The sequence below is a fragment of the Tremella mesenterica genome (genome assembly GCF_000271645.1).
Source record: "Tremella mesenterica DSM 1558 unplaced genomic scaffold TREMEscaffold_26, whole genome shotgun sequence".
Taxonomy (NCBI): Eukaryota; Fungi; Basidiomycota; class Tremellomycetes; order Tremellales; family Tremellaceae; genus Tremella; species Tremella mesenterica.
This window is the reverse complement of record NW_006711250.1, coordinates 85,463-100,494: the sequence shown is the minus strand read 5'-3', so window position 1 is coordinate 100,494 and position 15,032 is coordinate 85,463. Positions and strand designations below refer to the sequence as shown.

The window sequence follows — 15,032 nt, the reverse complement described above, 5'->3', positions numbered from 1 at the left end:
CGGCCGCACTTGAAGAAGCTACAGAGCTCGAAGCGGAGACAGAAGTAGAAGACGCCGAAGAGCTTGATGGTGCAGAACTTGACGAAGCGACCGAGCTGGGTGCCGAAGAAAAGCTCGAGGGGGCGACAGATGCCGATGACACCGATGAAGACGACACAGAGGCCGAACTGGAGACAACGACGCTGGTGCTAGTGGAAATTGACGCCGATGCCGAGGAACTCGGGATGAAAGTGGTGGTGGAACCATCTGTGACGTAGAGGCACAAAGCTGACGGTTAGTCAAGTAGATCATTGACAGAAAATCGTGCTCACCAGCAATGGGATCCCCCAAACCGACTTGAGCAGTAAAAGTCTTGAGGTCGAAATTGTCACGACCAGGATTATAATTGTTGGTAGAACTCGGCTCCATATATACGTAGGTACACAATTGAATTTCTCCAACGACAGGAGGGAGAATCCAAGGACCATACTCGCGTGCCGGGTTGGTGATTGAATATTCTCCGTTGGGAAGTATGGTGACGGATTGACCACCGTATCCATACACCAAAGTGCCTGTGGTGTTCGATGCCGTTTTCTCCAACATCAGCTTTTCTCTTGGAAGATTGAAAACAGCTCACGGAAGAGAGGGTCACAAGGGTGAACCTTTCGTAAGGGTTGTAAACGACCCCAGAAGTTGGGTAGAGGTAATATTGAGGTGTCACATATGCCTTTAAAACCTATCAGCTCATGATATCGTCATTGGAAAAGAAAAGAACTTGCCGTGCTATAAGGAACAGTAGTTCCCGCAGAAACTGGCTGATTGGCCCAAGACGAATACAAGGTTGATTGTAAACTCCTACGGGCAGGGAGAGCGACAGCGAAAGGCAAGGCCGCAAGGATAAGAGAAGGAAGGACCATGTTGAGAGTCGCTCCGGGAGGTAACGGTCAGTGGATCAGTACGATCAAGATGTTGACAGAGCCTCTTCCAAGAGACCAAGATATTTATATTGGAGGTCTGCGGCCATACTTGCGACACGTTCGTGAAAGTTGACATGAAAGAAAGACCCCCAAAACTGGACCCCGCCTTGTTGACATCGGTGACTCGTAGTCAGCAGACATAAAGAATACCAGGAACCCCCGAAGAACCGGAACATCCGCATTGAATGCTCCGACTTTAGATTGGTAGCATCAGAAATCAGCAGTATAAGACTTGAGTTTTTCGAAGAAACATTCAGGGACGACTTCCGAGCCGGGGTGACGATTGACGATTGACGAACGTGCGTTAGAAACCCCTGACGTCTTGACAATTAGAAGGGTACCTCAGAGACGTCTTCCAGGCCTCTGCTGTCTCACATGAGAGGCTATGGTACTGGAAGCGGTTCCGATGTAAGTCGAGCGTCGAATGCCCGGTCCAGATAAACATGGCGGAGGACGGTGGGGTCGACAGGATGATCCGAGTCAAGTAGGGACACATGGAGTGGGTCCGGGTGGTATTCCGCAATTGACGGCCGAAATGTCAATGCCGGCCGACGATGTTCAAGGTGGAGGGACGGTGAGTGACTCTTCATCCGCTGATCAGTCTCTCCTGGTGTATGTTACTGGTAAGTTGTACTGTATGAGAGCAACCATTGGACAGCAAGTGAGATGTTAAGGTGGTATGTGTGCCACTTGATTCGAAACGCCGAAACGCCGCTTGAGTCTGTGGATGAGGTGGCCACTCTCTCTATGTACTCAATTGCACTTGACTATTCTGTAACATCCTCGTCAACCCAATATGGAAGCAGAGCTACGGACCTATCGTGATCAACTAGCCTATGTAAACCTTTCTCTGGAAGCCAAACCAGATGACGAATCACTGCTCAAACTCAAAGAGGAGCTCCTCGACATTATCCAACTCACACAGGCTGCCCTCGATGCTCAAGCCGGTTCTAGCAAATCCGTCGATCCGTCCAAATCCAAAGGTAAATCCAGAGACGTCAACTGGCAGGATCAAGGACCCTACAAGGCGGGTATGGACTGTATGGCCAAGTACAAAGACGGGAAATGGTCAGTTTCCGTTCATGTCATGCTTGATTTGTATGTGTTTACTGAGATCAGGTATCCAGCGAAAATATCAGCCGTCGTAGGATCTCAAGATTCTCCTTTATACACTATCACCTTCAAAGGTTATTCCTCATCCACCAACGTTCCTGTCACTTCCCTACGACCACATGATCCCAGTGCTCCTGTACCTACCCAGAAGAGAGGCGCTGAGGAATTGAGTGAAAAGGAGAAGGAAAAGAAAAAGCTCAAAGGGGAAAAGTGGATGGCTTCACAAAAAGCGAGAGCTGAGGAAGTCAAAGAAAAGAAGAATGCATGGGAGAAGTTCGGCAAGAAGGCTCAGAAGAAGGGTATTCACATTGCCGGGTATGTTATGACTTACCAACTTGAGGACACAGAACTGATGAGCAGTCTGGAGGGCAAGTCGGTGTTCAGAACTGCGGACAATCCATTCGGCAGAGGTGAGTATCAGTCGAATTGCAGAATGGTACTGATATCCAGTTGGAGTAGTAGGTTCAGGAAAGGGAATTACCGAGTACGAACGTATGGGCAAGCACAAGTTTGATCGAGAGAGTGAGGACTGAAAAGTCATGATAGACGTCCCCCCGGCACATCGATCGGTACTGCACTCATTATTATACATTGTTACGTCCTTGTATTCTACATTTCACATTGTTTATATGCTGAGTCCTGTCCCCAGGTCTGCTACTACGAGTCTGAAGAGAACAACACATTGGTATGTCCATTTTCAAATGCTGTGCGATGTAGAGAGTTATCAGCAGCACTATTGAAAATATCCGTTGACGTCAACTTTTCAACCGCTTCAACAGCCTGAAGAAGTGCCAGCGAAGTACTTAAAACTAATAGACATAGTATATGTGCTGACACCGTCATGACCAGTTAATCCTCCAAGTGTATCACAACTCCGAGACCGATCCTTATGTCCGTTGTCGACTGGCCGAGCGCGCTGCGCTTCTCTCAGCTTCCTTTTGTAGCCTCATCGCTTGAAGCTGGACCGCCAACCACCCCAACCCGAACAAAATGCCGCAAACGAAAACGCTCTCGGTCAGCATGTCTACAGTCGCGAGTAAAAGGTCACGTACAACCACCCGAGAACCGCAAGCTTGAAATCAATTCCTTGATTTTGAGTGCCGACCCAATAGCCCAAATCCCCTCCGGCGGCGACGAGCACCATTAACGTTAGTATCGCCGCGATGAGTCTGACCCAAACGGGTGGCATTCGTACGACACGACCTCTCTTGCGAGCTTCGGTGGCCATTGCGATGATACATAGAATGAAAATGTAGGCTAGAAGGAATACACCCAGGATGAAGTGAAGGAGAAGAATGACTGGAGCGTGTTTGACTGCGATGGGCCATTCGCCGGGTGTGGGATACGGTAAGGACGTGAATCGAATACTAACAATATCAGCTTCTGACTGACTACTTTACTGTATCATCGACTTACTGTGGATTACCACGTTCCGTATAACCCCATGCACCTATATCCCATGTTCTTTGTCCGTTGCTGTATGTGAAGACGGGTATCAAGTAGACGCCAGCGAGACCGATGATGACGAGGAGGAGGAAGGGTAGAATGAAGTGCCATGTGGAGATGGCGGATTCGGTACAAATACTAGGTGTCGTGCTCTGCTTCGTTGTGGATCTGCTTCTAGACCGTGAGCGTGAGTCGGAAGGCATTTTTTGAGACCAGCTCAGACCACTGATGAGATGTATGAAACGATGTACGGCACCTTGAGTATTCCTCACTTCCATGACTGTCATCCACCCGACTACATAAGGAGCTTGAGGGGTATGAAGGGATGAACACGGAGATTATTGGGTGAAAGGAAGCATGAGGGTTTCATATTACCGTGTCGGTTCATTTCGTCTCTGACCCACCTGATCGATCTTGTACTCATGTCTATGGTTTTCTTCTCGATTTGGCTTTAGCTTTCGCCTTTGCCTTTATCAGATCTCTTTCGATTTTGATCGTCAAGCCAAACGCTATCAACCAAATCACTCCCAGTATACCAACGCCGATTGATTGACTAAAGGCCATCAGCTCCATATTCAGACATGATTCAAGTGATAAACTTACAAACCACCTAATACTGTCGCATTCAGATCTTGTCCTTTTGCTTTGGCTCTTTGCCATATGGCGAAATCCCACCATCCGGCAAGTTCGACTAACCCTATGAAGATGATAGTGAAGAACCAACGCCAATTGGGACTGATACCTTTAGGATTGGCGTACATGACGTATCCAAGAAACAATACGAATACCCCGAGAAGAATAGCAAGTACAAATTCCAGTAACAATACCAATGGTATTTGTGTGACTGGTGATTCCCATTGTTCAGGTGGAGGATAATTCCATTTCCTATCAATAAGTCATGCTGAAACAAAGAGGAGAAAATGGGATTAGACATACCCCATGTAATTGTTCGGTCCAAATCCAGTAGCGGCTATATCATACGTTCTTCCGTCTTGGTCATAGATGAATACGGGGAATGTGGTGGTGGAAGAGAGAAAGAGTAACACATCAATGATAGCAGGAAGGAAGAGAGATAATGTTTTAGGTACCAATGGGGTACTTGTCCAGATTGAAGTGGACTTTTTACTAGATTTGCTCATCGCATTTGTTTGAAGATACAAATAGAGGAAGAGGATATGATGTAGATGTTAAATTTCCTCCAACTTCTAGTCGTTGTTGCTTTACAGTGAGCTTAGGTTTCCCAGGGTTCATACTGTCCACCAGGGGTTGTAGAGTGAATGGAAGAGTCGGGGGTCGTGTGCCACAAAGAGTGATTTCGCCACAAGTTTGGAGAAATTTGATTCCGTTTCGTCAATTTCCCAAAGACGGCAAGAACAAGGGAAAAATATCCATCTTTGTCCTTTCTTTTTACCATTTGCTCAGAACAACCCTCATCCACTTCCATAGTAATCCCTACAGTATCTCAGTCAGATAACCACATACAATTGAGGAAATTGAAAGTGAACTGTCCGTCCGTCCAGATCCGATATCAAAGAATTTGATCTCAACATCTTGATTGTCTTCTTTCCCGATCAAAATCTCAACCTCCCTTTCTTTCCACACACCATGACGACAAACGGATTACCTCCCAATGCCGTACAGGCCAACATGACTGCTCTCAACAACGCTCTTGCCGCCGCTAAGATATCTTCACCTAAATCCACATCAAAGGAGATCCTGTCAGACGATAGTTCCGCCTCTCATGATGGCGTGACGACACCTAGAGAGGAGAACGAGTTGGAAGATGGAGAGATACAAGATGATGAAGAGACAGAAGCGGATGATGGACGTCCTAAAACCATTTTCGACAGTAAATCTAAATTCAATGTCAAAGTTAGTTTCTGATTCATTTCACGAGATGGAAGATCTTTCATGGCTGATGGAAATAGCATCCATTGTTTTCCTCTTGGACCCTTTTCTTCGATTCACCACAATCTAAACTTTTACCCAAAACACCTACTTCAGCTCCAGCTTCTAATACCACCCATGGTAAGCTACTTTTCTCCTTTCAGTGATTTGCTTAGAGCTGATAGGTTCAGGAGGATGGATGGACGATATACGTAAAGTTGTTACTTTTGAATCGGTCGAAGAGTTTTGGGGTTTGTATAACAATATTGTACCTCCTTCTCAATTACCACAAAAAGCGAATTATTATTTGTTCAAAGTGAGTCTCAATCATACCTTTTCCTAATGTCAATTTCACCGGACTTGGAGACTGATAGAGATAGGATGGTATTATGCCCGCTTGGGAAGACGCGCAAAACAAAGATGGAGGGAAATGGTCACTTCAAGTACCGAGAGAGAAGAACAAAGGCGTCATTGATAAGATGTGGTTGTATACTGTGAGTTTGTTCTAACAAGAACATCAAGTAAGTAGCTGAGTGGGACAGATGCTCGCTGCTATTGGAGAGACGTTTGAGACTCCTTTACCTACGCCAGACAACAAAAGCCCGGCTCCTAAAGCTTCAGATCTTGTGACTGGTGTCATTGTCTCTGCTCGTCCGGGATTGTAAGTCAAGTCATTCTACACAAACCCCCTCCGGACCCCACTCCACCCGATCTAGCCCTGTGTCAGCCCACCTCCCTCTTCGTCTTTTTTGCTCATTGTAATTCCCAGCGCGTCAGGGTACACCTCAGGATGAGCTGACGTTCAGCTATCGGATATCTATTTGGACCCGTAACGCCCCCGATGTTTCGTTGCCCGACACAGACGAGTTGAAAGCTCGAACTCTCACCATTGGTCGACACTTTAAAGTTTCCGTGTTAGGCTATGACCTCGACCAGAAGCTCGTTCAGGGTGGCTTCCAGACTGAAGTCACCTTTGAGAGTCATGCCAATAGCGAGAAGAAGAACAATCGTGCGAAGATAGTCGTGTAGCAGAAGAGTTGGATCTACATTCACATGCCATCTATCATCTATGTATCTCTTCCTGGTATATCTTTGGTGCGTTTCAATGTATACACCCCAAAACGCGTCTTCCAGGGATCCTTCTTGTCCTAAATTCTCACGCACCGTACTGATCCGAATGTTGCATTGCTTTGAGGGTGCAGGTATGGTAAGCGAGAACGCCTTGATGCTAGCGATGTCCAAACATATAACTTCATAACTTTGACAACTGTATTTCATCGACTTACCGACATATGAAGATTCCAGGTGAACAACGTATACATATCCCATTCACGGAATTGACACCACAATCAAATATGCTTGGTCTTATTCTCAGTAAAGATCTCAACATCCTCCTATCCGACTTTCGTCGTAATCCCTATACTCCCTCATACGCCATTCCAGATCCTATCAGTCCTTCGATCCGCGAAGCCGCTCAATCGATCGGACCCAACTGGGGATATAAAACTTGCGAAAAGGTATTCGATTTCGATGGTGGATGGGTAGAAGAGATCGATGAAATACGTAGGATCGCATATCATGAACCTAAAGAAGAACAAGACAAACTTCGTTGGTTTATGGGATATAGGAAAGCTTGTCAAATCATCCTTTTCGCTTTACCTCCTGCTATCGCCGAACTCCCAGGAGTGCAATGTGATCTAGGATTGGAGTCGAGAGTCATGTACGATCTTAAATTGGTCGTTCTGGCATTAGAAGAGTTGATGGATAGGATCAAAGTGAGTCAACCTACTCCATTATCGAACGAGGTCGTATACTTGTATTGACAGATAGACGGTGACGGAAGGAGGGAAAGTGAACATGAGTGACGAAGAGATCGCAGAGGCCGCATTGTATCATGGTGGTTTCAATGAGGATTATGATGGTTGAAAAGGGCGTCATTGGGCGTATAAGTTGGATCTTCGGATCTTATCGGATAGATATGAAGCTCATGGAGAGGATGGAAAGGATAACGCCACAAATGAAATAATCTAATGACGAATATCTTTGTACGTGTTTTTCACAGATCAAATATACTGATGCTTCAAACGAACGTTTATGGACTTATCTCTTACCGACCGAAGTGGACCTCATGGTGAGGAGAAACTGATCCGCACTCGTCATTCGAAATTCGAAGACGGATACTCTTTAGCGATAACGACCGTTTGAAGATAAAAGACTAACAAACTTCAACGGCATTCACAACTTTCCCGGCATTCACATCCCTCTCAACTTGACAACTTTGCAAAATCCCCTTCTACAACTCACGACATGGTGATCGCGCTCACTCTACACTGCAGCGCCAAAGATCTCATCTCCGGCAACCCACAACACGGGATAAACATCACCATAATCCATGATTCTATCGACCTTGGATCTCGCATGACAAGTGAGGCTTTTCGTATGTACCGGGATGATTGGTTCTCGTGCGCTGCTTCAAAGGTCCCCAGCAAGGATCAGCCTTGGGTGACGGATAATAAAGATATGAGATGTCATCAATACAAGGAACCCGCACCAGAGAAGCAAGCCGAATGGGTGAAAAGTTATCACGACACGTGTGAGGTTATCTACAAAACTCTACCTTCCAACATGCAGAAGCATCCTGAACTGCGGACGATGATTGGACCCGAATCGGAGATGATGTATGATTTATACGTGGTACTACGATCAATCAACTTTTTCATAAAAAGTCTCAGGGGGTGGCGTTATTGATGTGAGTGTGAATGTTCTTGCATTGAGCGTTCGAGATGCTAATAAGGCAGTCATGATCATGATGATCTTCTCCCATTCGAGCGCTTACTACCTCGTCAACAATTTTGCCATACACTCCTTACCCAGCAACCACCATGTTTCTGAATGTGAAGCGGGAAGAGGGATGTATGATATAATGATAGTTCTGTATTACGACAATATCGTCTGTGATATAAAAGCCGAACGACAGCATACCATGCACAACATGATCAAGCACGTTTTCGGAGAAGCCAGTCATTCCCAATTCTTTGATTTGCCCACTACAAGTATGGTGTTCGAAAGTTCTCACAAAATCATACTGGACTGATACTGTTCCTCAGCTTTGAGTACACTAAGACCAACGGTTTCAGCAGATTCGGTCATTGCAAGTACTTGAGTCGACCTGCTAGCCAGTTCTATTTGACGAAAGGAGGGGTTAATCTGACGTTCGATGTTATCATTCCGAATGGTGTACTATGAACGTGACGAGTTTCGTTTGGCTGCCTTCGGTACCGTGTCAGGAGATGAGTGGTCAAGGGACAGTGTCGTGATCCTGACGGAACATGGATCATAGGCGTGGGTTCCATCCAACCGCCAAACGTAGCAGTAGACTTACGGATTTGACCGCTTGTGTACATAGATTTCCGTTTCCCTGTACACCTCCTACCAGACTCATAATAGGGATGAGAGCTAGGAAATCACTCCATTCCTTATCGGCGATGCACCAAACTGATTATCATCATTTGAAATTGGCCCCTTCGCATCGTGATCAAGTTTATATTCGAACACATGTTCATCAAGAGGCGCCTCAAGGGCGCGAGGGTTTTCGTCGTGCCCGATAGGTCGTACGATACCATGATAGCATCCCCCACAGAATCGGGATTGGAACTACAACATGGGGAGTTCAGGTTGAAGTGGTTGGTTCCAGGTATCTGCACATCATCAGCTTTCGTCATCGCACCTCTTCACCCACAAGCTCACGTACCGTCGACCTCCGACTACCACACCACAAGTTCGATAACGACATCATGTTGAGACCAAGCCCCAGTGTCTCTTGTCTTCGTAACCATCAGAAACCATCAGTCCAAGGTCATATCAGTTATCACTTCGATTGGGACCACAGACAGGTGCTTGTCAGGGCGGTAAAAGATATGAACGTCGAGACGTGGTCGAGAAGAACACTTGAGAAAGTTATTGACACCCGTACTGGCGCTGGTTGGGTAGAAGGGGATGATGAAATACGACGATTCACTTATCGAGAACCCCAATCGGAACACGATCTATCGCAATGGGTAATAGAATACCGATGCGTTTGCCGAACCATCATGCGTTGTTTACCGGACGAGGTTGCCAATGTCAAGGAGGTACAGGAGTATTTGGGGGTTGATTCGACTGTCATGCATGATCTAAAGCGCGCAATTGCCGCTCTTCAACGTTTGTTGGGAGAGCTCAAAAGCTGGTGAAAGTGGTTGGGGGATCAATCTATGGGCGAAGAGTAAGTATCATCGTTGAGTAACCCAAGAGCTGACATGAGTAGATTCATTCGATAAGTCCATCGGGGACCGTAACTTCGAGTGAGACTCGTGACAATTTACCTTCTTCACGTACACATCGAGCTCATACAACTTATATATCGCGGCGATACAACTCACTATGTATACATTTTTTTCACTTGACAGATCATCGTTATCCAGTGTAAACCCTCAACCATCCGCTAACCCCTGCGCGGCATAAAGGACACGATGCCCACTTATTGTCTGTCGATGATAGTGTGATCCTCCCATCGTCCCCTAACGTGCTACAGAGATCTTCAATGGATTCCGTGGGGCTCAAAAGATCTTGTGCTCTGTATTCTCCCCCTTCTTTACCCGATGTCGGTGGTATATATCCAGCAAGACATAAGCGGCGAGATTTGGGGTGATTGGCCGTTGCTCGTAAAAGGGTGATGTTCCAAGGTTCTCTAACTGGTCTTGGATGGTGAGGTGATTCAGATACATAGATAGGTTCAGATATGACGTGTGGAGATGGTTGCGAAGATGAGGGTGGGAAACAAGGCCGACCCCGTAAGATGAGAAGTGGAGCGCAGAGATAGCATAGATTTAGATGACAACCTGTTTGGTGTCAGTGAGTCCTATGTGGTCGTTAGACTTACAGGGGAGAAGAACAGCTGTCGGTGGTCTGGTCAGACACAGGAGACAGAGTGGGAGTGGGCGGCTATCAAGGTCGGGCTTGCTCGTGAGGGATGGATCTGCAGAAGAGGAGGTCTCCACGGGTTGATGGCTCTCGGTGACGGTCTCCTCGACTGGCGGCGCCACAAGATGCCGGGCCCGTCTGATGCCCTCAAGTTCGGCTCCAATCACAGTGAGGTTGAGCTCGTCGTTGGGCATGATGTAGGGAGGGGGAGATGAAAGAATATATACAAAGAGTGATACAGTAACTCAAATGGACAACAGAGCCGATCGGCAGAACCGAATACCCGTGATAGGCGCGCTGGAGGCGCTCCTCACCTTTCGCACGCCTAGTGGTATCAACTCCGCCACTCTCACCGAACCCGCACTCCTTCGTGTCAACTTTCTTACTTGTCATTCAATCAGATTCACCATGCTCAACGGCCAGGATGGTCTCATCCCCCGTCCAGGACCTCCCCCCAGACTTATCGAAGGTCCTAGAACTGGTGACAGAAGTCTGTATCAACAACAAGTCCTCGACGTGAGTTTTTTCTCCTTCTTTCCCTTTCAACAAGTGCTGATGTCAAATAGGAAGATACGTACACCGAAGCTCTTTCACATATCATCACCCGTGATTTCTTCCCAAACCTTCCCCATATACACGCTACCAACGCCTATCTCACCGCTTTGACCAACAATGACCCCGAACTTCTTTCTTCCGCTATCCGACGTCTTGCCGCTTTGGCTCAAGAGAAAGATGACGCTCGATCGGGATCAAACAATGGGCAAGAACAACGTGACGCTGAAGAATCCAGAAGGAGGGAGTTGGAGAATATGGGAACACCTTATATTACCATGCCGGGGAATAGAAGGTCTCTTCGAACTCCCATAGGAGCGAGAGGATGGGATACGCCAGATGTCAGAGGTGAATCCTCTACCAGACGACGGGATGACGACGACGACGAAGAAGATGTAGACGAATTAGAGGGAGATAAAGATAGACCAGGTCCATCTAAACCTAGAAAGCGACGGAAACCTCCTGCTCCACCGAAAGTCCGGGATGATTTGAGTCTCGATGCTTTTCAACGAAATTACACTTCCGAAGATAACGCTTCTTTCGTTCAGATCGTAGATGCTGAGAACAAGCAAAGAAGGGAAGAAAGATGGGGTTGGGCATGGGAAGCTGAGAGAAAGGCAGAACAGAGACGTATAGAGGGAGAAGAGAAGAGAAGGTTGTTGTTGGAAGCGGCTACGAGTGGGAATTGGAGAGTGGATGCCAATGGGAAAAGACTTGTTGGTGGTTTGGATGAAGGAGGGAGGGACAGGACAGAAGGAGAAGCATGGAGAGACAGGAAGATGATCAGTTCCGGAGATCAACCTACACATACTGCTGCCGGTCAACTACCAAAGCAGGTAGAGGTAATAGTAGCGGAGGGGACTCTGGTGCTTCACTCGGCGGGACAGACTTCAAACGCTCTCATCACTAAGGCTGATGCGGAGGCTTCAATGGTTAAAACAACACCCGACTTGGTGGAGAAAGAATTACCAGTGGATCATCCTCTGAGTCGCGTATTGGAAGAAGCAGGTTTACCAACCACCGTACTGGTCTCTTCTGAAGACGGTGCCATCGTTCCTCATCGAGAAGCCGTCAATGGAGAAGGGGAAGGTAGAGGTCGAGGAGTTGAGGAAAGAGAACGAAGGGAGAAAGTTGAGAAAGATGTTATGGGAGAGGTTCGAGGTGATACATTATCTTTAGCTGGGAGTGGGACTGATCAATGGGGTTATAAAGTATGTCATCAATCATTCAATCATTTGTTTGCTGATGATATTTAGACGAGAAACAATTTTTATTTTCCAGCTGATGCCAATACGGCACCTTATCCAACATCAAGAAACGTTGTCAAAACTTCTGAAGGTGCACGTCAAGCTCCACCTTCCATATCTCACGCCAATACTCGATTACAAGATGAAGAAGAAGTTCGACCTGCTCATACATTTCGAGAAGGTAGTAAACGTAGTAGTAGTCCTGCTAGAAGTTGGATAGATGCCGCTGTTAAAGGTACACCATGTAAGTTTCAACTCCACTTTCATTCATTCAAATCTTTGCTGATATATTTCAGATCGACCAGGTGGAAACGTACCTGATATGCCTGAAATAAACGGTTATCCATTAGTACCTACCAACCCAACACCTTTACCACAAGATCTTCCATCTTTACTCACTTGGGGAACACTCTTATCGACCCCTAGAGCATTAGATGGAAATGATGATCCTCTAGATTTATCAGGTCCATCATTCAAATTACCAGAATCAAAACGACGTGATGAATTAGGTAGAAAATTAGGTGATAAAGCAGGTAGAGCAATGAACGAAAGAGCTAAAAGCTTTACACCTCATCGTATTGGTTCAACATCAACAACAACACTTAGTTCTGTTTTACTTTCCGCAGCTGAAAAAACAAGAAAATCATCAAATGGTAATAAAACACCAGGTCAAATGTTACCTCCTTCAACTCCAAAACGTCAGGATAATCTTACTCCAGCAGCAAAGAATTTATTACAAAGAAGTTTAGGAATGAGTCCTATGATTAATTCTGGTAAATCTGGACTAGGTATTTCGACCGGAGCGAGAAGTAGAAGTGCTGTTATGGAGAAAACTACAGGTTGGAAAAATACAACTTTGGGTAAAAGAGAAGTAGGACAAAGAAGTTGGACTCCAAGTCCTGCTCATCGATAAAACCATCATAAGTACCATCGTCATCGTCATCGCCATCGCCATCGTCATAGTCTTTGTATGAGTAGCTATCCTTTCAGAGTAGTATGAGTAATGTTCACATGCATTGACACAAACTTGACAAGTAAAATAAATAATTTGATTGAACAAGGAAAAAAGGTTATACACCATGTCATACACCCTTTCCAACTTAATCATTCACATCACCCTCCCTTCCTTCCCTACTCCCTATCATCACATAACTTGACATTCAGTTACAGATCAAACATGAAGCATTAACGTTGATGAAACCCTGTCAAACTTTACCCTCCCTCAAACGTCTATGGTTGATTCCCATCCTACCATCTATCCCCATTCCATTACCCATAGGAGTTTTGTCTTCTCCATACTTTGTCCAAGCTGATGCAGCACCAGCATTAGGAATACGAGGATAAGGTGTATCTAAATCTGCTTTAACATATTGAGCGACTGTCGGTGCTGTGGGAGAAACGGACCAAGGTCAGCTCACGTTCTTTTCGAAATGATTCAATAAAAGAAAGTAAACTCACCACCATCATATCTCGCTCTGGGTCTTACTGTTGAATCTCCCCATGATGTTTGAGGTTGTGATGGAGCTACACTTGCTGGATAAACGGGTTGTTGTTGAGCTGTTGGAGGAGGTGAAGAATGAGAAGGAGACTTATGAAGAGTTGGTGGGACACCTGCTGGTAGATAACCGACTGGAGGACCGGCGAGTTCTAAAAAGTCAGCTTTTCGGGTTTCCCAGTCAATTAACGAGATCGACGAAGGGTTCGCCTCCAAACACAAAGGTGGAAAAGCAGTAAGATGATGGGTGTTGTTGCGAAGGGTAATACAGAAGTGAGGTTGAATTATGAAATATGGGTGATAGGATAGGGGAAGGAAAAAGATATGGTAAGAGGTTATATCATGACTCACCTCGACCTTCAAGATATCCATAATGACCTTGACGACCTTGTTTCATTTTACCCGGGTCGAATGCTTGCATAACACCTTCACCTCCCATCCCTTGCCCCATTCCCATCCCCATTCCCATACCTTGACCAGGTCCAGGTGTCGGGCCCGCACCAGGAGAAGTAACACCCATGGGATGTTGACCCATCATCATATAAGGATTCATTCCACCCATACCCCAACCAGACATGTAAGGGTTATACATCCCGTTCGGACTACTGTTATGTGAAAAGTAAAGTGGCGAGTGGATCGATTTGTGACGATTGGAAGTTGGACAAAGAGGAAAGGATCAATCGTCAGCCCGTTTCTATAGGGAAAAACAGAAATACAGAAAGAGAGAGAATTCGGGTGCCCCCCGGGGAGAGGCGGGGAAAACAAGAAGACAACACGTAACCACAAGACCCTCGTTCCTTTCGTATTACCCCGCATAGCAAATGGATGTCGTCACACACAAAGGATGAAAACTCATGGGGGTTTTGAACGAGGCTCATGGGGTATCACTTATCGGAGTATGATTTTATGAATTGGGGGTGTTTTAGTCATGAGAAACAAGGGAGAAGAAGAAAAAGAAGGAAGAATGGGACAAACACAAGACCCGGCCGTCCATACACTGCCCCGGTCATACCGGTCATATTCGTCATATTTGACATAGGTGTCATACCTCCCATCGTTGTCATACCTCCCAAACCATGTATCCCAGCCCCACCGATACCTCCACGGCCGAACCCTCCTGAACCCATCCCCATAGACGTCATAGGATTAGGAAGGCCAGCACTGGGTCGTGAAGTTTGACCGTGAGGATGACCCATCATGGACATTGACTCTCCATGATTTTGCATCCCACTGAGACCAAATCCGATTCCCCCATAAGGGGTTGGTTGGGGCATGGGTTGTTCATAGGCTGGGAAGGTAGGATGATATTGAGCACCGACGGTCTGTAAACCCGCCGGACGCATAGGAGGGGACATTCCAAACATGTTGAAAAATGGA

The 15,032-nt window shown here is 46.3% G+C and overlaps 7 protein-coding genes across 7 annotated transcripts; 4 read left to right on the top strand and 3 right to left on the bottom strand.

Annotated features, from left to right (window-relative positions):
• Nucleotides 1–1,752: 1,752 nt before the first annotated feature.
• Nucleotides 1,753–2,801, top strand: TREMEDRAFT_72598 (uncharacterized protein; the record flags this gene model as incomplete). The annotated part of the gene is made up of 4 exons (XM_007008615.1): nucleotides 1,753–2,024; nucleotides 2,076–2,384; nucleotides 2,430–2,479; nucleotides 2,520–2,801. 4 exons carry the CDS (start codon nucleotides 1,753–1,755, stop codon nucleotides 2,600–2,602), a joined length of 714 nt encoding a protein of 237 aa, XP_007008677.1. The 3' UTR covers nucleotides 2,603–2,801.
• Nucleotides 2,802–2,956: 155 nt separating this feature from the next.
• On the bottom strand, nucleotides 2,957–3,793 carry TREMEDRAFT_66584 (uncharacterized protein; the record flags this gene model as incomplete). Its single annotated transcript, XM_007008614.1, has 3 exons — nucleotides 2,957–3,077; nucleotides 3,122–3,436; nucleotides 3,486–3,793. 3 exons carry the CDS (start codon nucleotides 3,791–3,793, stop codon nucleotides 2,957–2,959), a joined length of 744 nt encoding a protein of 247 aa, XP_007008676.1.
• Nucleotides 3,794–3,941: 148 nt separating this feature from the next.
• Nucleotides 3,942–4,654, bottom strand: TREMEDRAFT_66583 (uncharacterized protein; the record flags this gene model as incomplete). The annotated part of the gene is made up of 3 exons (XM_007008613.1): nucleotides 3,942–4,068; nucleotides 4,119–4,400; nucleotides 4,452–4,654. 3 exons carry the CDS (start codon nucleotides 4,652–4,654, stop codon nucleotides 3,942–3,944), a joined length of 612 nt encoding a protein of 203 aa, XP_007008675.1.
• Nucleotides 4,655–5,162: 508 nt separating this feature from the next.
• Nucleotides 5,163–6,431, top strand: TREMEDRAFT_36289 (uncharacterized protein; the record flags this gene model as incomplete). The annotated part of the gene is made up of 6 exons (XM_007008595.1): nucleotides 5,163–5,387; nucleotides 5,444–5,543; nucleotides 5,597–5,718; nucleotides 5,783–5,896; nucleotides 5,945–6,063; nucleotides 6,209–6,431. The coding sequence occupies 6 exons, from the start codon at nucleotides 5,163–5,165 to the stop codon at nucleotides 6,429–6,431; spliced, it is 903 nt and encodes a 300-aa protein (XP_007008657.1).
• Nucleotides 6,432–7,709: 1,278 nt separating this feature from the next.
• Nucleotides 7,710–8,150, top strand: TREMEDRAFT_66581 (uncharacterized protein; the record flags this gene model as incomplete). Its single annotated transcript, XM_007008612.1, has 1 exon — nucleotides 7,710–8,150. One exon carries the CDS (start codon nucleotides 7,710–7,712, stop codon nucleotides 8,148–8,150), a length of 441 nt encoding a protein of 146 aa, XP_007008674.1.
• A 2,640-nt stretch (nucleotides 8,151–10,790) lies between these two features.
• TREMEDRAFT_13319 (uncharacterized protein) lies at nucleotides 10,791–13,013 on the top strand (the record flags this gene model as incomplete). Its single annotated transcript, XM_007008591.1, has 5 exons — nucleotides 10,791–10,877; nucleotides 10,928–12,124; nucleotides 12,170–12,404; nucleotides 12,466–12,735; nucleotides 12,787–13,013. Coding segments are annotated over 5 exons (2,016 nt in total), but the record flags the coding sequence as incomplete, so codon positions are not given.
• Nucleotides 13,014–13,365: 352 nt separating this feature from the next.
• On the bottom strand, nucleotides 13,366–15,019 carry TREMEDRAFT_66579 (uncharacterized protein; the record flags this gene model as incomplete). Its single annotated transcript, XM_007008611.1, has 4 exons — nucleotides 13,366–13,547; nucleotides 13,619–13,807; nucleotides 14,007–14,260; nucleotides 14,631–15,019. The coding sequence occupies 4 exons, from the start codon at nucleotides 15,017–15,019 to the stop codon at nucleotides 13,366–13,368; spliced, it is 1,014 nt and encodes a 337-aa protein (XP_007008673.1).
• Between the last annotated feature and the right edge of the window lie 13 nt (nucleotides 15,020–15,032).